The sequence below is a fragment of the Gigantopelta aegis genome, chromosome 13, assembly GCF_016097555.1.
Source record: "Gigantopelta aegis isolate Gae_Host chromosome 13, Gae_host_genome, whole genome shotgun sequence".
Lineage (NCBI taxonomy): Eukaryota > Metazoa > Mollusca > Gastropoda > Neomphalida > Peltospiridae > Gigantopelta > Gigantopelta aegis.
Window position 1 is genome coordinate 16,813,825 of NC_054711.1, and position 27,050 is coordinate 16,840,874.

At 38.9% G+C, this 27,050-nt stretch overlaps 1 protein-coding gene across 1 annotated transcript; it reads right to left on the reverse strand.

Moving 5' to 3' along the window:
* Positions 1-10,372: 10,372 nt before the first annotated feature.
* On the reverse strand, positions 10,373-24,607 carry LOC121387759 (nuclear receptor subfamily 4 group A member 2-like). Its single transcript, XM_041518962.1, has 7 exons — positions 23,476-24,607; positions 21,962-22,145; positions 21,261-21,390; positions 16,588-16,748; positions 13,778-13,980; positions 12,317-12,495; positions 10,373-11,679 (listed from the first exon to the last, which is right to left on the reverse strand). The coding sequence occupies exons 1-7, from the start codon at positions 24,390-24,392 to the stop codon at positions 11,423-11,425; spliced, it is 2,031 nt and encodes a 676-aa protein (XP_041374896.1). The 5' UTR covers positions 24,393-24,607; the 3' UTR covers positions 10,373-11,422.
* Between the last annotated feature and the right edge of the window lie 2,443 nt (positions 24,608-27,050).

The following is a 27,050-nucleotide window of genomic DNA, read 5'->3' on the forward strand; positions in this document are numbered from 1 at the left end:
ATTTTGTTCCAGAATATACTAGTGACCCAATTAAATAGGATTAATTTGTATCATAAAATAATGTCAAAAGGTAGGTCTACTAGATACTTATGGCGTATCCAGTCTATTACAATAAGCCGACAAATTTAAAAAACAAAATTCAAGTGTCTGCAATGCGTTTTGAACTATATTTGTTTACAGCCCTAGACCAAAATCGTAGAAGCTAAGACTGAGTCTGGTCAGTCCTGCGCTGTCAAAATATAGAATATGTGCAATAATATCTCCTGCCAGGTTTGTTGTTCGCGCCAGCAGAGACGCGGTGTCTTGTCACATTGGTCATTCGGTTCAGTTTCAGTGCGTTTCTTTTTTAACTGGTAGTACCATACTCGCCAGACTCTAAAATCGATGGTCGCCCAACGGACTACCTTTGTAAAATTCGTAGTCGCCCTTAGCCAATAAAGGTCGCCACGGACGACCGGGCGACTGATAATTTTCAACCCTGTAACCGTAGTAATTATACCAATGAGATGTATGTGGCCATTGGAACTGATTGAACGCTGGAACGCTTCTCGTTTCGACAGCCTACACCAGCAGGTTGGATTCTTTTTTTAGCGAGATTCCTTGCCTCCACGTCATTTCTCCGGCTGACTATGTCGACTTGTTTTTTCGTGACTCGTATGACGGCCATTCTGCAGAACGCCACGGTTGTTCGCGTTTAGTCTCTACATATCCGAGCCTGTCCTAGCAGCGCTGGAAGATTGACCGCCCCACTCTAAGAAGAAATAGGAAGCGGGGTCGGCCCCTACTACTCTTTTCTAGACTTTACTTTGCTTTATAGTGATACCATCCCGTATCCTCCGGAGTCGAGCCCGTCCGCACCACTATACCAACCCATGACGACTGGACTATATCCGTCTGATACTCTCTCTCCTTCAGACGGATCCGGCTTCTCAAGATCTGTATTTCAGCACAGCACTACACCTTCAACTTCTAATGACTGTCAATCCAGGGGTTTTCTTGACGGGATGCAACCCATCTCGTACCTATAAGCTATGCACGCAAACGGCCTTAACGAGGCCACTCACGTGGACATATAGATCGGACTTTAACCTTTTAGACCTTCGTTCAAAAGTTTATGTCGAAATTACTTTCTTTTTTTAATATTATTAAATAGACCGATCTTCTCTTCTTTCTCTTATTTAATTTTGGCCGAGCAGTCAATTCTTTTTATTTTTGGCTTGTAACTTCTTTTTTTTCTTTTTTAAAAAAATTCTATTAACTTTTTTACTAATTGCTATTTTCAAACTTCTGCCCATTTCCAACTCTACCCCCCCCCCCCCCCCCCCCAATCCCGAGTCAGGCCATCGATCTTATCGGAGGCAGGACTCGGGATGGGCGTGTTCGAAACCCTAGTGGTATATGGGCACGTTAAACTAGATATCTATCTATCTATAGCAATGTATTCAAGTGTTTATTGCAGTAATGGTTAAGGACCACACAGATATTGAAGGAGGAAACCCGCTGTCGCCACTTCATGGGCTACACTTTTCGATTAGCACCACCCCACAGATAGATTAGTACATACCACGGCCTTTGATATACCAGTCGTACTGTACTGGCTGGAACGAGAAATAGCCCAATGGGCCCACCGATGCGGATCGATCCTAGACCGACCGCGCATCAAACGGGCGCTTTACCACTGGGCTAAGTCCCGCCCCCTCAAAACAAATATGCCATGTCTGTGAGGAAAAACGTTCAAGAAAGAAAGAAAGAAATGTTTTATTTAGCGACGCACTCAACACATTTTATTTACGGTTATATGGCTTCAGACATATGGTTATGGACCACACGGATTTTGAGTGAGGAAACCCGCTGTCGCTACTTTATGGGCTACTCTTTCCGATTAGCAGCAAGGGATCTTTTATTTGCGCTCCCCACAGGCAGGATAGTACAAACCATGGCCTTTGTTAAACCATTTATGGATCACTGGTCGGTGCAAGTGGTTTACACCTACCCATTGAGCCTTGCGGAGCACTCACTCAGGGTTTGGAGTCAGTATCTGGATTAAAAACCTCATGCCTCGACTGGGATCCGAACCCAATACCTACCAGCCTGTAGACCGATGGCCTAACCACGACGCCACCGAGGCCGGTCACAACTTGGGGTTTTATTTGAAAACTACCATACGCAGTGTAATATAAGGCACTAATAAAACGTATTTTACAATATCAAATATTGGTTTTGAAAATTTTAACAAAGGTTTTACAACAAAAGGAATAATAATAATAATTTAAAAAACCACACCCTGAAATATTAAAATACTACTAGTACTACTCTTAATAATAGTCATATTAATTGTTGTCGTAGAAGAAATTCGTATCGTGTGATGTCGCCTTCAGTAAATTTGTTGGTGGTTTATTTATTTATTTATTTATATTCCTTTCTTATTTAAAAATAAATAAATTGGCTGCTGCTCTTAATTAATATAACAGTTATTATTAGTATTATTATTTATAATAATAATAATAATAATAATAATAATAATATATATATATATATATATATATATATATATATATATATATATATATATATATATATATATATATAATGTTTTATTTAAAAAAAAAAAATTATTGTTATTATTATATTGTTATTATTATTATTATTATTATTATTATTATTGTGCTGCTCCTTTTAACAGTTCTTGAAATTCACGTACATCATACCAGTTACATGCAACATAACATACACACATGTTTTGTTTGTTCTTTTTAATATCACAGTTGGAGCTGTAATGTATTAGATGAATTAACACTTTTATATCAACATCCTGAAGGAGAAACTCTTTGGCTCCGTGGAGAACCTACGGAATACAGCAGCATTTGCTCGAGCCACTGGGTAGGGCCCCCACGAGTTCAAACTAGTGGACTCGAGTACTCAAGGGTCAAACTCGACCCGGACCCGAGTACCTGACACTTACATGATGAGACTAAGGAGTAAAAATAAAATAGCATTATGTATGTTAATTCCAGCGCTGAAGATGGGTGCCAAATCAAGCCATTGTATTGCATTTAGAAACTGGCTGATATATTGTGACGGACGGCCGGCCAGTTTAATAAGAGAAACTAGCATATGACCATATAATTATTGTGTAACTTATATCGTTGATTATTTACAGCTGAAATTATTATCCTACATTGTCCATTGCAAAATAGATGGTCAATGACAATGTATTCCAAGTTGTACGGGTAAAAAAAAAAGAAAAAAAAAAAGGTTGTACGGGTACTTAAGTCCTGTGAAGGGACTCAAGTCTTGCTAGACTCGACCCGTTCCCAAGTACTCGAGTACTCGTAGAGACCCTACTCCTGGGGGGTCCCTGTCTGCGCGTACGACGAAGATGAAGAATAACAACATCAGTAATATGTTACCATCCCTAAATTAACACATATAAACGGATTAAAAGTAATATTTTGTTTCCCTTTGAATTCGTCATATACCAACATCATTTAATAGCCAATCCTTCAAACATACGTAGGTCTACGTAAAGGACAACGCTCGCGTACGTTCTGGGTGGTGGTGGTGGGGGTCTTTAATTAGCGCTAAATTAGGGACGCCAGGTTCAGACTAAGATGGCCACCTCGACGGTTGCGTTGTGATTTCCCAACAACTAATTGATCGTAAAATAATTCGGGCAAAAACGATATAGATATTTAGGCAAAAGTTTCCAGCTTGAAACTATTTTGTTTCCACGTAGTTCCATCATTCTACCCACAATATTGCCAATGACGCTAACACGGGCATTTTCGTTTAATTCGGGCAAAAATCAGCCTACACCCCTATAAGAATGTGAGCACTGTCAGGATCCATTTTGTCACCGGTGACAAAATAGTCACACCTGCCGGACCATTTTATTATCCCGTCCCAGAGAGAGAGAGAGAGAGAGAGAGAGAGAGAGAGAGAGAGAGAGAGAGAGAGAGAGAGAGAGAGAGAGAGAGAGAGAGAGAGAGAGAGAGAGAGAGAGAGAGAGAGACAGACAGATATTGATTAATTTACGTTTCATAGAATAACAATTTTCATGTTTACTCATTTGAAGTCACAGCTTGTTTAAAGAAACAACACGTTCATAATGACGTCAGTGGTGTTTTACTGACCAAGGTGAAAATTAACGCAAAGAGATGAGTAGAATTGTTGACTTTGGTTGTCTTTCTTTCCATATCGCACTCTCCATTCGCTCCCTTCCTCTCTCTCTCGACATTCAATTTGGTAATTCTGACATATAGTCTTAGAGAGGAAACCCGCATCATATTTCCAGTAGTAAGAAGGGATCTTTTATATGCACCATCCCACCGACAGTCTAGCACATACCACGGCTTTTGATATATCAATTGTTGTGCACTTGCAGGAACGAGGAATAGCCCAATGTGCCTACCGAGTAAAACGTTTTTGTTTGCACATTGATTAATTAATCATCGGCTATTGGGTGTCAAATATTTGATAATTCAGACTCGTACTCATCAAAGAAAATTATTTTTCCTAATGCAGCAAGGTAACTTTTATATGCACATCCCCACTGACAGGAAAGCACACACCACGGACTTTGTCCAGTTGTGGTGCACTGGTTGGAACGAGAAAAAAAACAATCAGATGAATGGATCCACTGAGGTGGTTAGATTCTGCGACGCAAGCACCTCAAGCAACCAAATATAAGTTACTACAAATATACGTAGTGTACAAATAAATGATAACATGCCATGTATATAAACACAAACAAAGAAAGTCGGATTCTTTTGTGATTTTATTTCTCATCCATGTTATCTGTACAAAATTCAGGGATGCCTTTAAGCTTTGCTTAAACGATCATTGCCATTAAAAGTACATTATGAAACTTCAAAATTAAATAACTGGCTGCAAAAACACTACATCAAATTCATAGTGCAAATATACAAAGTATAATGGATTTCATTTCAGTTGTCATGGACAGGAAGATAGAGAGAGCGGTGGGGAAGAGAGAGAGAGAGAGAGAGAGAGAGAGAGAGAGAGAGAGAGAGAGAGAGAGAGAGAGAGAGAGAGAGAGAGAGACAGAGAGACAGACAGACAGAGACAGACAGAGAGACAGATAGACAGCCAGACGGAGAGGAAGATAGGGCGGGGGTAGTCATAAAAACCAACAATCCATTTACCGGGTATACAGATATTTAAATTTGAATAGCGTACACAAAACTCTTGTGCGCATCGATATGCGCATATAATGCATCATGTGACTTCAAAACAGTAAAAAAAGTACAACAATTGTGTCAAACACTGTATGAAGATAATAATAAAATTGGCAGATAATGTACACGTCACAATGCACACGTCACAATGTACGTCATATACAGGCGAACAAGACTCACTTGTCACGAGGAAGTAGGCGTGGTGTATATTTACAAGGGTTTATTTTAATAGAAAATATATATAATATAATATAACTTCTCTCTGTGTTTTTTTCTTCTTTTTTTTTTGTCCAGTAGAAAATGTAAACAACACAAACCCACTGAGGTTTCAGTTTCAAGTTTGAGGACTGCACAAATGTATGTGTCCGCCGGCATATTGTATTTTTTTAATAATTAATGACAGAAGTAAGCTGGGGATAATATAACAGGCGCCAGAAGCGGGGTGAGGGGTGTGGGGTGTGGGGGATAGGTGGGCTCTTCCGCAGTTCAAAATAATGCATTGCCTCCCATAGTTAAAAATTAAATTAAATTATACAGCTGAGCTATAATGAATTATAATCCATACTCTTGCTATTAAATAGAAGTCTGTAGTGAGACCACGTCAATTTAAACATCACAATGTCATGATCACTTGTAGCCTACCTCGAGATGACTGTTGTGGGTGTGTGGGTGATGGTAATTTTTCTGGAATGCTTCCAGCATCAGATAACTATTCAGGTACGCCTGTCGTGGACACAACCTCTTGGCTTGCGCCAGCAAGTTCTATCCAAGACAAGGATGGGATGATTCTTAATGATTTCAGAGTACCTGAACCTCTTTTGGATAACAGGCATGTCAATAAAGCTTCCAAATCAAGTTCATTCCTCGGACATATGGCCGGAACCGGAAGTGGGTGGGTGGGGTAAAGGGTACAGTCTCGCTTTCAAATGTTAAGATTATGCATTGACCCCCCCCCCCCCCCCCCCCCTCCATCTGAAAAGCGAATTAATATATTACTGACCCCTTCCCCTCCATTTTTTTATAGTATAAAATCACATAGTTACTCCGTTGTCATATACCGGATGCAGATACATACACACACAGCAGATCCTTCACTTAGAAACCTCATCTGCTTCTAATATAAGTATGAAAAATATTATGTCTTATAATGTATTTATGCCTCTGAATCACAGATTTTGTAATTATATAATTGTTTTATGAGGTCAGAATGGATTACAGTACTGGAGTAGCGTCAAGGTGCAGAAAACACGCATATATATATATATATATATATATATATATATATATATATATATATATATATATATATATATATATATATATATATATATATATATCCTAACCCTACCGGATGCAGTTCAAAGTGTAAATAGTTATGAAAATGTAGCAAAAAGTACAAATTTATAAAAGTGTTAGACCATACCATTCCCACCTCTTTTCAAAGACTTTTTTAAAGGGTTAATATAAAGGTTGCATAATGGCTGCTTCCCTGCCAAAAGTATTAACTTTTCTTTTAAAATGTAAAGATTATGCCTTGAAAAATATGCCGACGAAAATTAGAACCAGATGTTATTTAATACCAGAAAACAAAATTAATCAGATGGAACTATGATGTCTACCCATAATTCTTTAAGCGCAAAGAAAATCTTGGGTTTTTTTTGATGTCCGACTTTTGGTTACTTTCTGTTTTTGCTTTTGCCCAGAATTCTTAAGGAAGTCGCCATTTACGCTGGGTAACAGAACATATAAATTTCAATATTGTCGATTTAATTATGCAAATATTATGTCTTTGATATATTAATTAAATATATAATTATTTATCACAAATGTTAAAAAAAAGACAGTAAAATATAGAACTTGCAACTATGATAATGCACCTTTAATAAAGTTATTAACTAAAAACTCCATATATTGAAAATAAACAAATTAAACACTATACAAATTAAACCCTGACATGTGTATGCTATTTTCTGGATTAAAAAAAAAACGAGAAAAAAAGTGAGATTCTCAGGGGGCAACTGATCAATCCCTGCCCCCTCCCGGAGGGTACGGCCTGGGTTGGTGATTATAAACTCGGAAATAAAGTACAGCTGACCAAATGTGAAAAAAAATATTTGTTTCATGAAAAAAACTTAAGTTTATTACGAAATACCATGTCATGTTGTAAATGGAGATTAAGCTGTTAAAAGAATTATTTAATAATTACTTTTTTGTTTGAACACATCAGCTATATTTTACCAGACTTAGAAATTATGTTTGGTCTAAAACAAATATAATATTATGAATATATGCATCGAAATCATAGCATAAATAAAAATTGTAAATAGAAAATGTTTGACTATCATCAAATATATGTTTTTAAATAGCACTTTTTTTTAGTTCATTGTCATATCACAACGACGTAGATCCATTCAGCCATTTTGAATTAGGAGAACCAACAACACAACGTCTCCAGTATATAAATCAATAATAAATAAAATAACATCAGAACTTCAGTCACATTTTAAAAGTGGATAGAAATATATAAATAATAGTTACAACCATTAATATCATAGCATATTATGCTTATATTTAGTTACATTATAATTAATCACACATTTCATAACAGTAATATTATGAAGAAAATAGTTCTGGCAATAGTTTACGCTAGTTTTCATCACTAGAGAAACCATACATTACAATAACAAAACGCAAATAAACATTTTGAAATCATTACTGTTTTCGGTGATCTTCGTTATATTTCGGAAAACCTCGTAAAGTTTCGGAAAACTTCGTAAGGTTTCGGAAAACTTCGTAATGTCCTGTCGTAACTTAATTACTATTTTTTCAAACAGAGACGTAAAATCACTAATATATAGCTGTAACTATATTTAGCTATAAATACATTCAAACAATCATAGCTCAACAAAATAGAACATGAGAAGCTAAAATGTGTACAATGTTTTTAGAACACTTCGCTACTGATGTATGCTTGAGTAGCCGTGAACCGGCCTATTAACAGGAGATGGTTTCTGCACACGCGCATTGTAATGTACGATCGATATGATGAAATAATGTTTAACTTTGTTCACTTTGTCAAAATCAACCAACAAATGTTAATATCCATGCCATTTTCTTTTGCGAAGAGATTAAATGCATGTCGTAGTCTAATGTTGATATTCTTTGCCACTCCCGTAAACTGGGCCAGTGTTTTGCAAGATTGACGCGTATCATGTGCCGTCACCAAAACTCTGCAAAGCAGACGAGACTTTTGACAACAACAGAGGTGTGGAACTGTTGGTTCTTCAGGTTTGTTTAATATTACACGCCATTTAATATAGTGCGCAGTGCAAAACAGCGGTCGTGTATACATTTCCCTATGTATAAAACTATTTTAAATGTCTACATGCCTTTTCCACATTTGTGCACTTTGTTTTCGGGAAGGTTTTCTTAATTCAACCAAAGTATTTTGATGTCAGGATTCAATCGTACGCAGATTCCTTAAAAACAAGACAAGCCTAAATAAACCGGTTTATGGGGGTAGCCCGGTTCACGGTTTTTCACAATACATAACATAACTTAATACATTCAAAATTTTGATGCAGCAATTGGATAAAAAAAAAAAAAAAAAAATTATGCACGCTTAGAACCTACATTTTCCCTGGATCCATTTACGTTGAATTCACAAAAGGAAGCAGAGAGAGAGAGAGAAAAAAGGATACAGGTAATGCAACATCGAGACATGGGTGTAACCGCTAATAACAGTTTTGGATTAATTTTCATAAATAAATGTGTACATATAAAGTCGCAGGTGGTCAAACACCGGCACTAATAAATTAAACAACACGTACATAACTGGTAAGGCATTTACATCACTCATCCATACATATATATATCACCACATCTTCACAAAACAGGTTATGACTGGGGTATATTCGTGATAAGCTATGGTCATCATAATGGCTTTGTCGAATATAATCTTTATTCCTTACATCACAGGAGTTTGAATAAATATTTTTCTTCTTCCAAAGAAAAAGAGAAAACAAAATTTCAAACTGAATCTATCATTTTATTCTAATTTATTTTTATTTCAATTCTTTTTCAGTTCCAACTTTCATCACCGTGACTAGGAAGATTGTGCATGGGGTAAAATCACCCCCACCACCCCTCCATCCCACCCCTTGGGAAAATAATTTTAAAGTTTAGATATGCCCTTTTTCGGCTATATATAGAATACTCTATTACTGTTAATATTCGTTTTACTCTCCCCTCCACAAGCATTATTATGCAGGCGCGGATTCAGGGGTAGGCACCAAGGGACGCCCCCACTTTTTCACCGACGTAAAAAAATATAAATGATAAAAGCCTGTTCAAACATCTCTAAGCATGACCGGCGCCCCATCCCTTTCTCAAACCCTGGATCCGCGCCTGCTATGAACTAGATACAGCACTACAATTCGTGTATAGTGATAGGTGCTATAATATTTTTTTGCAAGAATTTAAACTTCTTGCTATGTTGATTTGCCTTTATATAAACTTGGACTGCTTATCTCCCAACACCTACCCTCAACTAAAAAAAAAAAAAAAAACAAAAAAAAAAAAAAAACATTCTATCGGAAACAATAACAGAAAAAAAGATTAGAAAAGATGGACTTTTAGACTTTGTTTTCAGCAAGAGGTATTTGAAATATCCTGTGACGTGTTATGGACGTTTATTTGAAGAATAAACATTCAGAAGGGAGTAACCAGTTTTGTGAAAATTCAAACATTCATAAAAATATCACTTGGCGCGGACTGCTTATCAATCCAGTAAACACAAATATAGTAAAATAACGATACAAAACTGACTAGTTTGAACATACAACTTTCTTTGGTTTACTACAACATTATGAAATCGTTGACAGATTGTGTGTATTCAGGACAAATCGTAACACTTTGAATGAGTTCGTAACATTTTGGTTATATTCGTAACATTTCGGATTTATTCGGAACATTTCGTATGTGATTTTACACATTCGAAAGAATTGTATCAAAATTGTAATATTAAGTAATCATTTGTGTTTTTTAGATATTTAAAACTAATTTTATACATTTTTAACATTATTATTTTGAAATATTATAACCCAAGGATCATAAGGCAATCTTACGAAGATATCCGAAAGTAACCGAATGACGAACCATGTGACAACTGCTTATTAATGAATTTATACACATGTATATGTCAGACAATCTCTATTAAGTGTGGATGTTTATATGTATGTTTTGTTGTTTGTTTAAACAAATAAGAAAAAAGAAAAGAAAAGTATGAATATTTGCTCCCAAAATGGCAGACTGATGTAAAGCAATATCTATTACTCCTTTTTCTTACATTAAGTACATGAGCGCCCTCACCACGGGCGATAATTCAATGATGTTTTCTATTAAAATAATGTGCTTATTAATATCAGGGGAAATTTACGGCATCACAATTTATGATTTTCTAACTGAAGAAAATGAGACAATAATAACAATAATAATAATAATAATAATAATAATAATTTTTTAAAGCTCTAACTTATTGAACATGATGAGCCCTTCCCTTCCTCCACCCTTCACTTCCCTTCCTTTAACTTCCCTTGAAAAAAAAGTGAAACAAAAATATGATGTTGGAAGAACAATCTGGGGGAAAATTTAATTCCTAAATTCTAAGTTTCCAAAATCTCACACACCTAAAACATGTTTGTGTATTTATTTCAATATTGTTTTTCATATATAAAATTGCTGATACTAAGATTAAATAAAGATAGCACTAGATCAGAAACATAGATTATAAACTGCCTTTAATGTACATGTACATGCACATGTATAATATTATGTTTGTGAGCATGTGTTACTTTTGGCTATATCTATACAAACTTGGTGGCAAGTATCAGCTTTGTGGCCTTGACCTTTGTAACAAGACCACTGTTGAGAAGAGGTAGTCTTTTGTTTTTGTTATCTTTTTTTTTAACAACCCACACATGTAACAACAGTATGTAGCAAAAACAAAGTATATAATAACCCAACAGCAAAAAAAAAAAAGTCTTAAGATACAATCAAAGCTATAACTTAAAAACGCACACTACCAAAAACAAAATTTACTGTTTCAAATGACGTCACAGACTAGAATGAAAACGAGGCAGATTTGGGTGAGACACTTTCATGAGACAACTGAGAACATTATCATCGTCATCATCATCATCAGCAATAATAATAATAAATCATCATCATCAGAATGGAAGTAGGTTGGAGAGATAGAGATTTTCGATTAGCGGGGGCGCTGTGACACACTTCAGTTTGAAAAAGAGCAGGCGTTGTATGCCCTCCTGGCTGAGAGAGCGAAGTTCTGCGATTTTTCCAAGAATGATTGAGAAAAAGTTTGTTTTCTTCTGCGCCTCGCTGTTGTATGTGCAGTGATCGCGTAAACAGTCAATGAGCTTCATCTGAAGGTCTTCCATCTTCTGGGGCTCTTTCAATCCATGACGTACTGTTACAAAAATAGAAATTAAAAAATAAACATCTATCTATCTATTTGGCCAATCATTCAATCAATCAATATATCTATCTATCTATCTGACCAATCAACCAACCAACCAACCTACCAACCAACCTACCAACCTACCTACCAACCAACCTACCTACCTACCTACCCACCTACCTACCTATCTATATCTACCTACCTATTTATCTATCTATATCTACCTATCTATCTATCTATCTATCTATATCTACCTATCTATATATCTATCTATCTATATCTACCTATCTATCTATCTATCTATCTATCTATCTATCTATCTATCTATCTACCTACCTACCTACCTACCTATCTATCTACCTGCCTATCTATCTATCAAATTGTATCATCCTTTATTTATTCCTATCTATCTATTTTGTTCTCCTTTTTTTCTTACTTTTTTCATTTTCGTTCTTACTTGTTTTCCTTTCTTTCCTTTCTGCATTTATGTTTATTGATTCTTACGAACATGTTGGCTAATGGAGTACCATACACCAATTTTGTTTTAATTCATTTTATTGTCCAACTTGTATCCACGTAAAATTCATGCACATTGGCAATGGGTAAAATAATAATAACATAAGTATTAATTTCAGTTTGAACTTACGTGTCACCATGGTGAGAGCCGCCATGCAGGCCAGTGAGGAGATGTCAAGCGTCATCCGGTGTAGACTCAGTCCGAACTCTATGATGGAGTTGATCCAGTCGCCAAACATCTGCACACACTGAAGTCGATGGAGTACCAGTCCATTGTCGAACGCTATCTTGTGTTCGTCTGGTTGGACTCTGCAATTAAAGGGACACGATCCAATCCACTATTTATTTACATGCTCATATACCACTAGAGTTTCGAGCATGTCTGTCCCGGGTCCGGTCTCTGGATAGCCAGTGGCCTAACCCGGGACAGAATAAAGGGACAGTCAGATTTTAACATGGAGTTTTTTTTTTCTTTCCATACTCTGCAATTAAAGGGCCACAGTCAGATTTAAAAAAAAAAAAAAAAAAAATGTTTAACGACACCACTAAAGCACATTGATTTATTAATCCTCAGATGTTAAACGTGGTAATTCTGACATATAGTCTTAAGAGGGGAACCCGCTACATTTTTTCCATTAATAGCAATCGATATTTTATATGCACCATCCCACAGACAGGATAGCACATACCACAGCATTTGATATACCAGTTGTGGTGCACCTAGATTCTAGTTTCAACCCGTGAAAATGGACAATTAAGTTTGGTTAATTTACAAACCTGTAACAACTTTGAATATAACAGAGTTAAACAAGAATCTGTGATGTTGAAATACCCTTAAAAATAGACCAAAACGCGACTCCATAACCGTTACGTCTCAGATGCACGTGCGTTTTTAAAAATATTAAAAAAAATGTATTTTATGATATTAGAAACATTTCGATTGTACGGAAATGGATAATCTAAAGAATAAAATATAAGTAATGTTTGATTTCAGTGATCATAAACGGCTCTAATAGTGAAAAATGTGTCTTAGTGTTTGAAAACTAGGGCATGTCCCTTTAAAGAACTGGTACAGAGATGTATCGTGGGACTGAATGTCTGTACTCAGAGATTGACTGCCTCTAATAACCGTTAGCGTCCTAATATTGTCGTTGAGGGTTTTGGTTGCAGCCAATATTTACACTTTTTATATTATCTTCCCTTATTTCTTGCCAACAGTATATGTAGTATAGGCCTACCTATAGCGGATAAGAGAAAATCATATTGCTGAAATGCCTGAACCTCTTTTGGATATAGGTATGTTAATAAAGTACCAATATTCCTAAAATTAAGGCTATATAAAAGAATTTAATTTTTTTTTTAATAATAATAAATAAATAAATAAAAATAAATAAATAAATAATTTTATCCATTTTATTAACGTTAGTCACAAAACAAAGTTAAATAAAAAACAGTATTAAAAAAACAAAAAACAAAAACAATCAGCCATTCATTATCCATTTAACGAAACAGTCTAGCTAGCGACCGCGAGCGCTCGATCTGCACACCATGCCTACTAAAGGGAGACTACTACTAATCAAAGGTAGAGTACCTGTAGGCTGCCCTTAGTACGAAGAGCTCCAGGCTGGCAGAGTGAAACAGGAGGTCCTGATCCTCTTTGCACAACTCGGAAAACCCGGGAATCTTTTCCGCCCATCCCTTTAATACGTCAAAAGACTGCACTAGGAGCTCATAGAACAGGCTGATGCGCTCATCCCCGCAACTCTGGCTCTCGTCCTTCGATGGAACCTTAAACTGGGTAAGAGAAGAAGACCACTTGAAAAACGTTTTCAGAGCATCTTGTGAACGCCATATTGTGTTGTTGTTATCTCTATTAATAGTTTAGAGAAAAAGAAAACTCTTAAACGTCGGTAAGTGAAGGACATCATTTAAGACATTTTTTTTAGAGAATATGGTGGATGCCATTTTGTTTTGTTTTTAATCTTTATTAATAGTTTAGAGAAAGAAAAAACTCTTAAACGTGGGTAAGTGAAGGACATCTTTTGAGACATTTTTTTCAGAGAATTTGGTGGATGCCATTTTGTTTTGTGAAGGACAACATTTAAGAAACATTTCAAAGAATTTTGTGGAAGCCATTTTTGTTTTGTTTTAATCGTTTAGAGAAAAGAAAAATGTCAAACTTGGGTAAGAGAAGAACATCACAAAAAAACTTTTTCAGAGAATTTGGTGGAATCCATTTTGTTTTGATTTAATCATTTTGAGAACAGAAACGTTTCTGAACATTTCGTGGAAGCCATTTGTTTCTCTATTAATAGTTTAGAGAAAAAGAAAACTCTTAAACTTGGGTAAGTGAAGGACATCATTTAAGACATTTTTCGGAGAATTTGGTGGAAGCCATTTTGTTTTTGGTTTAATCATTTTGAGAAAAGAAACGTTTCAGAGCATTTCGTGGAGGCCATATTGTTTTTTCTTCTTCTAATTGTATAGTGAACAGAAAACTCTTGAATCTGAATAAGATAAGAACATCACTTACGAAAGTTTTCAGAGCATTTTGTGGAAGCCATTTTGTTTTGTTTTCTACTAATCGTTAAGAGAAAACTCTTAAACTTGGGTGCGAGAAGAACATCATTTAAAAAAAACTGTCAGAATATTTTGTAGAAGCTATTTCTTTCTTTTTATCTCTACAAATGGTTCAGAGAAAAAGAAAACTCTTAAACATAAGAACCGTTTCAATGCATTTCGTGGAATGTTTCTTAAGTTTAACAGTTAGTTCAAGTCAATTAAAAAAAAAATTCTAGATGATTTATCAGAATAGGAAAATTGCATTTTTAATCAGGTGGCTGTTTGAAAGGTTCTTTTTTTTGTTTTTCATCTCTTACCTTTTAGGGAACGAGAGATCGAGTCAGCGGGGATAACAACACAACTGTTCTATGATACGTTTAAAGGTACAGTATCTAGAGTTTGCAGCCATTAGATAAGATAGTTTATTAATATACTCTCATGTAATACGCCTGGATATATATATATATATATATATATATATATATATATATATATATACACACATATATATACACACATATACACACACGCCTGGATGTACATGTATATATAGTTGTATTGCTTTATCTTTTAAACGCTTTTGGTTTATATATAACTATATGCACGTTGGACATTTCCTATATAACCCAATTATTTCAAATTTTGTTTGGAGGTTTAGAAAAGTTAATAAATTGTCAAGTACGAAATTATTGAATTAAAACATCAATATTGAGCTAATCAAACATTAGGATGACCAGAAATGAATTCAATTGAATTCTGTTCTAAATACTAATACTCTAAACATAAAATGTAAGTCCATGCATATTGTAATTTAAAAAAATAAAAATGATGTATTGGCTAAAAAACCCATATTACAATGGCTACAAACTCAGGATGCTGCCTTTAATATAATAAAGATTTTCGACGGTAAATGTGAATCTTTGGACTACTATAATCACGTTATCTCCCTTGTTTCAGATAGCCTCGAACAACTATCCCTTCCTTGTCTAACGCGCAAATTCCATTTTCCCGTAATCCGTACATTCTTACATTTGTGACATGCGATCTTTTATATGCACTATCCATCGGGCTGGAACGAGAAATGGCCCAATGAGCCTGCCGACGGGGATCGATCCCAAACTAACCCGTGTATCAATCGAGCGCTTTACCACTCGGCTACGTCCCGCCCCCATTGTCTACTCCGGTAAAGAATCGATCGATCTTGATGAACTAATTTTTTCCCGTTCCAACCAGTGCTCACGACTGGTATATCGAAAGCCGTATATAAGCGTCAGCAGATTTCTGCAACTGGAAGGGGTGGTTACAACTGTATTAATTTCCTTTTCAACTGTGAGATGGGGTGGGGTGGGGTGGGGTGGGGTGGTGGATGCATAATCTTCAATTCAGAGTAGGGGCCAATATCCGTTGCCACTTCATGTTTCGAAGGCTCCGCCTAAATCGGCACCCATTTCTAATGTGCATCATTAATTTAAACACGGGATGCACCCATTTACAATGTGCACCATTTAAACACAGGATGCACCCATTTACAATGTGCATCATTAATTTAAACACGGGATGCACCCATTTACAATGTGCTTCATTCATTTAAACATGGAATGCACCAATTTACAATGTGCTTCATTCATTTAAACATGGAATGCACCCATTTACAATGTGCATCATTTATTTAAACATGGGATGCACCCATTTACATTGTGCATCATTTAAACACGGGAGGCACTCAATAACAATGTGCATCATTTAAACACGGGAGGCACCAATTTACAATGTGCATCATTCATTTAAAAACGGGATGCACCCATTTACAATGGGCACCATTTAAACACGGGCACTCACCTTGCTGTAGTCTAGATTTGGAATGTCCGGGCTCGTGTCGACGTGCGCGCGCACCAGTGATGTAATAAGGCTGACGGGCGGCGACGGTGGCGACTCTTGCGGAGATTTCGGTTTCGATGGAAGTCTTCCCCTGCGCCCCTTTAAGCTGTCTGTTCGCACAACTACAGAAGAAAAATAACAAGCATTTTGAGAGTACTGCCGGACCCAACAAATTTTCCTATCTCCTAAATTCAAGGGACATAACTCATAAATTCAAGGACCACAGACGTAGGCCAGTGGTAAAGTGTTCGCATGATGCGTGATCTGTCTGGGATCGATCCCCGTTGGTGGGCCAATTGGGCTATTTCTCGTTCCAGCCAGTGCAGCACGACTGGTATATCAAAGACCGTGGTATGTGCTATAAATGTCTGTGGGATGGTGCACATAAAATATCCCTTGCTACTAATGGCAAAATGTAGCGGGTTTCCTCCCAAAGACCATAATATTATGTCAGAATTACCACGTTTGACATCCAATAGCCGATGGTTAATAAATCAATGTGCTCTAGTGGTGTCTTCATACAAAACAAACTTCTTCACTGGGCCGTAGTAGATATTGCTGTATTATTTATATCCTGACCAAAAGTTTGTTTTGTTTGACGACACCACTAGAGCACATTTTATTTATTCATCATTGGCTGTCAAACACATGGTAATTTTGAGTCATAGAGAGGAGGTAACCCGCTATATGTTTCCGCTAGTAGCAAGGGAACTTTTATATGCACCATTCCACAGACAGGATAGCACATTCCACGACCTTTCATATACCAGTACTGGTGCACTGGCTGGGATGAGAAATGACCTAAAAGGTCGACCGACGGGGATCGATCCTAGACCGACCGCGCATCAAACGAGTGCTTTACCACTGGGCTACGTCCCTCCCTTATATCCTGACCAATATTTATAATTTATTTATTTATTTTACAAATTGCACACACAAACCAATAAGATTCCTGTTATTTCCAAAACACTTCTCCGTTTCCTTTTACGTACAGCCAAACTGGAACTATTGACCAACCCCCCCCCAACACCACCCTACTTTTCGTGGAGTCTTCTGCTACGGAATAACTCCCAACACACCACACATCGTAGCAGGCCAATAAATGGTAAACGCATTCTAAACGAGATACTAATTTTATATCATTTCCTGCGAGTAATAAATCTCGTTCTGACACGTTCAAAGTGAAATGATAACAGGCATTGTGGTCGACCCTCGACGTGTCTGGCTCGGCAGTAATGAAGAGGATCCACCTTGAATGGTAAAAACATGGCGAGCACGTGTTGTGCTTTACAACAAAGACCCCGGGCGCCGTAACTTGCGCAGACAGGGGAGGTGGCACGTGCTACTCAAAAGTATGCGACTCTCGACTGGATGCACGTGTGTTAAGGTTTTGTTGATCAAATGTTCATTATGACACTCTCAACAAATGAAAGGAGTACTTGACAAGTTGGAAAACATTTGGTTCTTATCAACCGACAAAAGAAAAGGAAGGTGGGGGAAGTAGGCTCGTGTATGTAAGAATTTTAGCGGGTGTGGGAGTGGGGTTTTGAATTGTGGCGAGCGAAGTTTATACGGGGTCGAGTAATGTTCTCCCGGAAAATATAATATTGAAAAAAGAGAGGAGAAAATTGGCTTCAGCATAGAGGGGTTTCGAACCCCCAAATCCTTCACAACATCTAGCCAGAATCCTGGAGAGATCGGCCTCGGTGTGTGGTGGTTAAGTCATCGGACATAAGGCTGGTAGGTATAACGTTCGCAGCCCGGTACCGGCACCCACCCAGAGCGAGTTTTGTTTTAACGACTCAATGGGTAGGACCACTACACCCTCTTCTCTCTCACTAACCACTAACCTACAAACGACTAACCCTCTGTCCTGGACAGACATCCCAGATATCTGAGGTGTGTGCCCAAGACAGCGAAGCGTGCTTGAACCTTAATTGGATATAAGCACGAAAGTAAGTTGAAATAGAATGAAATTGAAATCTCGGTACCGGCTCCTATCTATCTAGCTTACTTTTAACGAATCAGTGGGTAGGTGTAAGGCCACTACACCGACACACTCACTCACTCGCTCGCTCTCTCTCTCTCTCTCTCTCTCTCTCTCTCTCTCTCTCTCTCTCTCTCTCTCTCTCTCTCTCTCTCTCTCTCTCTCTCTCTCTCTCTCTCTCTCTCTCCCCCTCTCCCTCCCTTCTTCTCTCTTTCTGTCTCTTTCTCTCTTCTCTCTCTCTCTCTCTCTCTCTCCCCTCTCTCTCCTCCCTTCTTCTGTCTCTTTCTGTCTCTCCTCCCTCCTCTCCCTCTCCTTCTTCTGTCTCTTTCTGTCTCTCTCTCTCTCTCTCTCTCTCCCTCCCTTCTTCTCTCTCTCTCTCTCTCTCTCTCCCTCTCTCTCTCCCTCTCTCTCTCTCTCTCTCTGTCTCTGTCTCTCTCTCTCTCTCTCTCTCTCTCTCCCCTCTCCCTCCCTCTTTCTGTCTCTCTCCCTGCCCCCCCTCTCTCTCTAACAACTAACCACTAACCCCAGGCTGAGGTGTGTGTGCCCATGACATCGTACTTGACCCTCAGCTGGATATAACACGATGTGGATTGATTCATTCAATGGCGAGGAAACGAGAGACTTCTACCTTAATTCTCGCGCCGAAACCACGCACCAGCCTCTCATCGCCGGCACAATCCAATACTGTTTAATTCGAGTTATTGCTTTAGATATATTTTCAATTCAGACGCCCGCTTTCCTTTGAAGGCCCCCGCCTCTGAAAGACGCATGAAGACGACCCCAGAGATCCCAATTCTCGGATGACAGATGTTCGAGGAGGAATTCCGGCAGCAGAGAATCGAGATTTCCCGGAGAGAAGAATGCAGAAATATCTGCCGAGCATGCAAGAAAAAACAATTTGCAGATGCACCGGACCATCTTGCCAATGGGCAGCCCAACTGCAAGCTGATAGTGATACGGGAGTACGTAGAGGAACCGACGTCATGGAACCCGATTCAACAACCCATTTCGATTCGAGAAGCGCGGTGGAAAGATTCGCGGATTTTACTTTATTTTTATTTTTATTTTTTTGGTAAACAGGAGTTGTGTGGTTTGTTGGGCACATATGTGAACAAATGTGCTTGGTTGAAAAGCGGATGAATAGATGGTCGAACCAACAAACTAACCAAAGTGTCCCTGACACTACCATATATGTTTCTGGGATCAATAAACTATTACCCCCCCCCCCCCCCCCCCAAAACAAAAAAACACAAAAAACAAAACAAAAAAAACACACCCACAAACAAACAAACAAACAAACAAAAAACACACAAAAAAACAAAACAAACACAAAACCAACAAACAACCAACAACAAACAAACAAACAAACAAACAAACAAACAACCCATCCCCACACTAACTAAAGACACAAATACACAAACAACAAATGATCCACTGAAAGATAGTGCAAGAACGATCGAGAAGGAAATGTCTTATTTAACGACGCACTCAACACATTTTATTTAAGGTTATATGGCCACGGACATATCGTTAAGGGCCACACAGATAATGAGAGAGGACACCCGCTGTCGCCACTTCATGGGCTACTCTTTTCAATCAGCAGCAAGGGATCTTTTATATGCACCATCCCATAAACAGGATAGCACATACCACGGCCTTTGATGTACCAGTCGTGGTGTGCACACTGGCTGGAGCGATGATCGAGAAAGAAGGAATAAATGGAAAGTTTGTTTTGTTTAACGACACCACTAGACCACATTAATTTATTAATAATAGACTATTGGATGTCAAACATTTGGTAAAAGCTACACTTTTCCAAGGGGTCTTTTATCTGCACTTAACACAAAGCAAATACCACGGCCTTTGACCAGTTGTTGTGCACTGGTTGCAAAGAGAAAAAAAACCCCATTCAGTTGAATGGATCCACCTAGGTGGTTCGATCCTGCGACGCAAGCACCTGAAACGAGCACTCAACCGATTGTGCTAAATCCTGCCCCTCCAACAAACAAGTGAACGACGAATGAAATTTGTTCTTTTACAAACGGAAATCCACAACACCGTAATCTTTCTTACGTTACATACATACAACCAGTAAATGAATGTACCGTCACCAACGTTACGAACACAGACCAAAGATGAGTGCAAATATTCGTAAAATCTGTCTTAGTCACAGTAATAACCAATAAAGAAATGGGACTTTTCCCACTATTACAAAATCTATTTCAATTTCCATTTAACTTATTTTTGTGCTTATATCCAATTAAGATTCAAACACGCTGTCCTGGGCACACATCTCCGCTATTTGGGGTTGTCTGTCCAGGACAGTGGGTTAATTGTCAGTTGTTGGTGGTTAGTGAGAGAGAAGAGGATGTAGTGGTCTTACACCTACCCATCGAGTCGTTAAAATGTGCTCTGGGTGGGAAGCCGTAACCGAGCTGCGAACCCTGTACTTACCAGCCGTATGTGCGTATGTATTATAAAATCAAGAACTCTGTTATAGAAAAACACTACCACTACCTTTATTATCAGAACTGACCATGCATACAAAGTGTTCCGAAAATATGCAACCAATATTCCCCAACAACAATCAAAACTGACCAATCAAAACCTGTATTACAAAAGGAGACTGAAAATAAGCACTACAAACCTTCTTTGACCATTCCCACAACGAGGCATTTCTGGAACCGGCAAAACTGACAACGATTTCGCCTTCGTTTGTCTACGGGGCAATTCTTGTCCGCCAAACAGACGTATTTGGCGTTCTTCTGTACCGTGCGCTGTGAACGAAGATATACGTAGGTCAAGGTCATAAATCTGTCAAGGTTACTTTCAAATATGGATGGTTACTTTGTACAATAAACATGGCCGCGATCCGTATGCTGCATCAAAACAGATAATCATACTTGATCATACATGGTGACAGCCAAAACAAACAGGTTGATTAAAATCTAGGTCACAAGGTCTAGGTCACACAAATTAACTAAACATGTAGTAATGTTTATTTGTTTGCATTAGTGAACAGTCTCACAGGATTTAGATTCGTCAAGCCAGTCTTGGGTTGCCAGTTGTCCTACAGATGGTGTTCGGAGTGGCAGTCCTCCTATAGACGAAAAACCCTTGACAGCGATTCGTAGAAACAATCACAGCCTTGCCAAACTATTCTTTCGACTCTGCCTTCTGTAGAGATACGATTTTGATCACGATGACGGCTTTATCATTCAGATTAAACTGTACACATTATCTTGTCAATTTTGTTATGTGATCATTTGAAAAAATTATTTAAAAAAAAAAAAAATTAATAAACAATTGACCCAAAAAATTAAAATAAAGTGATTTGTGAGACCTCACCTTGAAAAAGCCCTTGCAGCCCTCGCACGTGCGGACCCCGTAGTGCTGGCACGCTGCATTGTCTCCGCACACTGCGCACAGAAGATTCTCCTTCATGGGCTGGTCACGTGGGGGTGACGAGCGCGAGGAGCCGGGCGTGGGCGGGGTCGTCGGCGACTGTAACTGATACTTCTGGAGTTCAAGGCTGGAAAGTAAGGTGAAGGTTAGTTAATGATCAACTACTGAATGTTTGATAATTCTGACATATAGCATGATACGTTTACCAAGATGTATAATTTCACAAGACAGCACATACCATGATAACTGCAGTGACATATAGGAAGTATTTTATCTTGCCTTGTCCAAATATATGTATCTTAGCCTTAAAATCTGCCATGCTATTCTTAAACCATTTTTTTTTTTTTTTTTATGTACAGTGATGATGCATACGTAACGTCAGACTATATTTTATAATAACTGTTTTTTATGACAATGACGACAACGATGATGGTGATGATGGTGATGATGATGATGATGACATCATCATCATGACAACGACGACGAAAGAAAAGAAAAACCTACCAGAAAAACCTACACAATAACAACGAGTAAAGTTTGTTTTAAAATTTTGAGTTGTTTAACGACACCACTGGAGCACGTTGATTAATTAATCATCGGCTATTGAATGTCAAACATTTGGTAATTCTGACTCGTAGTGATTAGAGGAGACCCGCTAATTGTTTTTTAATGCAGCATGGGATCATTTATATGCACTTTCCCACAGACAGGAAAGCACATACCACGGCATTTGTCCAGTTGTGGTTCACTGGTTGGAACGAGAGAAAAACCAATTAGCTGAATGGATCCACTGAGGCGGTTCGATCCTGCGACGCAAGCATCTCAAGCGAGCACTCAACCGACTGAGGTAACCCTCCCCCCCCCCCCCCCCCCCCAAAACAACAACAACAACGTATTCATTGAGGAAAATAACTCATTCTTAAACAGCTATCAGATCCATAGACGGCAATTGATCCTACGATTCATCGCGTCTCAACGATTGACATAATACAATAAAGAATAATGTTCACAAGATACAATACCAATACTTTAAATAGTAGTAAGTTCACGAAGAAAAGCGCTCTACTTAGCGCTCGTACTCTTGAACGCGCATCAGGGCTTGAAATTTAGCAACCTTTAGACTACCTATCAATTGTCGGTGGAGTAGGGATTATTTAATGATGGCCTCCGTTATAGATGCTGCCCTTACGATTGACATAATACAATATATAATATTCATAAGATACAAGCCAATAATTTAGCTAGCGACAGCTGTCGTTCGTTCAGAAAGAAGAGCGCTCTATTCACAGATCGTTTTCTGAAACACGCCTCAGGGCTCGAAATTATGAAAAGCATAGCAACTGTCGCACGTTCAGGACGAAGAGCACTATATTCACAGCTCGTTCTCTTGAACGTGCCTCAGGGCTCGAAATTATGAAAATCGTAGCAAGAAAAAATAAGAAGAAAACTTGACGTACCTGTCAGTCGTCGGTGGAGTAGGGATCGTTAAAGATGGCCTCCGTTGTAGATGCTGCCCGCTCATTTCAATACTAATATCGCCTCTATAAGACGTAGGCACAGGTCGGTTTGAAAACGTAAAGTTTGTGTTAGCACACGATACGTTCTGACTCCCGTAAAACGGCGTTGGAAAGGCGGGGTAGGCGTGCGTCTCAGCGCCGTACTGGCTGACGGAGTCGTAGCCGGCGTGGTACAGCGCCTGTTTGTGCTCAAGGTCGGAGAATCCCACGTGACCCTGAGGGAACAAGTCCTGGTTGTCGCTGTACGACTGTTTCATGAATGTCTTTTGACTCTCCAAGAATCGCGACTGATAAAACTCGGCGTCATTTCCGGTCAGACTCTGATATGCTTCCTCATACGGCGGCACCGAGGTGGCGCCGCCGAACTTTTCGTGCGGCAAGTTCGTGTGGTGGTCGTACATGTTGTAGGCCGATTGTTTCGTCGCCTCCCTCTGCTGGAGGGGGGTAAAGTTCCCTTCAAAATTGTACGCGGCGTCCGAATAGACCGCCGCTGGCTGTGTCTGCTCCGTCGTGCCCTGGTAACCCGCCAGGCTAGACTGGCTGCTGTCGTAACCGGAAGCGAAAGGTTCTGACGTCATTTCCTCGTTCGTGTACGTGACGTCGGACTGGAATTCGTGGAGTGGAAGCGAGAACGAGGTGGAGAGAACTCCGATGTCCACCATTGTCGACGGTGGCGTCACGTTTCCGGAATACGACACAGACCCGTAGTGATTTCCGCCAATACCCGACGCCGCATCGTAGGTGGTCTGTAAGAAGACATTTTGAAAAACAAAATCACTACAAGTTCTGTAAAAAGAAAAATGCTTGAGACAAAAAAAATTGTTAATAATAATAATAATAAATTTAAACACTAACATTGATTATATACATCTGTTTGTTGACCAGTCGTTTATATCAGACCTGTAGAAAGGTTATATGGACTGGAGGGGGGTGAGGTACAATCTCTCGTAAGGGTAGCAGTCTCTATCGAGGGGTGGGGGAAGCTATATTTTATCTTCACTTGTACAGAGTAGGACAAAAAAAACGAACATTTTCATCCTCAAGTGGACATGGTTCGAACTAGCGAATCCAAAGCATCTTAGAGTTAATGTGAAACACTCAAACTGTAACGATAACATTCTACTGAAAACCCAGGCTCCCATTAAATATTTTAATGCCGTGGGTAAAACCAACATTTCGTGTACTGTATAATGAGATGGGTTTTATAATAGATATAATAGATGGGATATAATACATGGACGAAAGAAAAAGAGGAAAACAACATCAGTCAGTCTCTCTAATTCTCTCTCTCTCTCTCCCCCCCCCCCCCCCTCCCTCCCTCTCTCTCTCTCTCTCTCTCTCTCTCTCTCTCTCTCTCTCTCTCTCTCTCTCTCTCTCTCTCTCTCTCTCTCTCTCTCTCTCTCTCTCTCTCATCTCTCATATCTCTCCCTTCCTCCCTCCTCCCCCCTCTCTCTGTCTCTGTCTAGCACTCTCAATTCTCCAATCGTTTGTCATAAAGACGGGGAGCAAATCAGTTTATACAATTCACGATTATGTGAAAATATGGAACAAATTTGATTTACTTGTTCAATTATTGTATCATGTATATTATATTCAATTAAAAAAAAAAAAAACGTCTGCGGCTAAAACAAATAATTTAATTAACTGAATCACATCTAAGTTACGATATCTAGCTAATGTGTCTTTCACATAGCCGACATTGACATACCGTATGTTTTTGATATAGCTGTAATTGACAAACAATCGCAAATAGACATTACACACGGTGGTTTTAACATAAAGTGTCTGGGTCAGTGACCCAAGTTTTGATCGTTACTTTTGTCCAGGAGAGCGTGCTTGAACATTTCGCAGCACCTTTCACGGCGGGTATCTTGTTATGTTTGGGACGGGATCTAGTCCAGTCAGTAGTGGGCTTGTCTCAGAAACTTTGACTGCGGGATCGAATCCCCTCAATGACCACATTCACTGATTAGGTGTTCCCCCGTCCCTATAAATCAATTTGATCTAGTGTTGTTGTTAAACCACATAAGCGTATGAGACAGCGGCAGGAGGGTGAGGGTAACTGCCCCCTCCTAGTGTTGGAAGTTTGTTTTGTTTAACGACACCACTAGAACACATTAATCATCGGCTATTGGATGTTAAACATTTGTTAATTCCGACATATAGTCTTAGAAAGGAAACCAGCTACATTTTTCCATTAGTAGCAAGGGTTCTATTATATGCACCATCCCACAGACAGGATAACACATACCACGGCCTGTTCTATACCAGTCATAGTGCACTCGATGGAGCGAGAAATAGCCCGATGGGTCCACCGACGGGGATCGATCCCAAACCAACCGCGCATCAAGCGAACGTTTTACCACTGGGCTACGTCCCGCCCCCCTCCCCACCCCACCCCACCCCACCTCCCACCCCACCCCACCCCACCCCATGACAAAAAGGAACACAAATGTAAATCTATAGCATCATATGAACTCGCCTTGACTCATCAGAATGAAATAAAATGGAGACTTTTGTTCCAGAAATAAATGGTATTAAACGAGGGCTCGTGTTGTTCCTTAACGTCGATCTTAATTGCGAAGTTAATTTATTCAAGGACGCATATGTCAGTGACCCGAGAGGACTAAATCTGCACATTTCCACGAGCTTTCCCGCCATTTAGCGCGTGCACCCATGTGGTTGTCTGCGTAATAAAATACACGCGGATAGTAGACCGAACGCGCACGGAGTGTTTCGCCAATCTGTTTCATCGCATCAATCAAGCGAGCTACTTGTTCCAGTTGAATTGTGCACGTGCGACGCGTGCAGTTAGACACACGTTTAGCCAATCGACAATGGCGTAACATATTTCTGATACAGAAAACGGTGACAAAAACGGGTGTGAGACGAATTGAGAAAGTGTGTTAAAATAAATCATTCCCCATTGTGAACCGACGAACCGCAACGAAAACAAAAACCACCCAGGGCAGAGTAACCCCATTCGGGCACCAGTCTGGGGACGTTATGAAAACGGGCGAGGGGATCAAAATTCACGAAATGAAGGTCAGTTTAATCTCTCTTGATGCCGCCCAGCTGTCCACAAGAGTGTCAAAAATTAAAACCTTACTTAGTGTGTCTTCCCGCAATTATGACTAACGGTAATAGTAACAAGCACGGGCGATGGTTGGGTTTGGAATATTCATATATCAGGAAGGAAATGTTTTATTTAACGACGCACTCAACACATTTTATTTACGGTTATATGGCGTCAGATATATGGTTAAGGACCACAGATATATTGAGAGAGAAAACCCGCTGTCGCCACCTCGTGGGCTACTCTTTTCGATTAGCAGCGAGGGATCCTTTACATGCACCATCCCACAGACAGGATAGTACATACCACAGCCTTTGTTACACCAGTCGTGGAGCACTGGATGTGTGGGGAGTGATTCATTGCTCATCTAACTTTCTTTCTTCAATTTATGTTCGTGCTTATATCCAATTAAGGTTCAAGCATGCTGTCCTGGGCACAC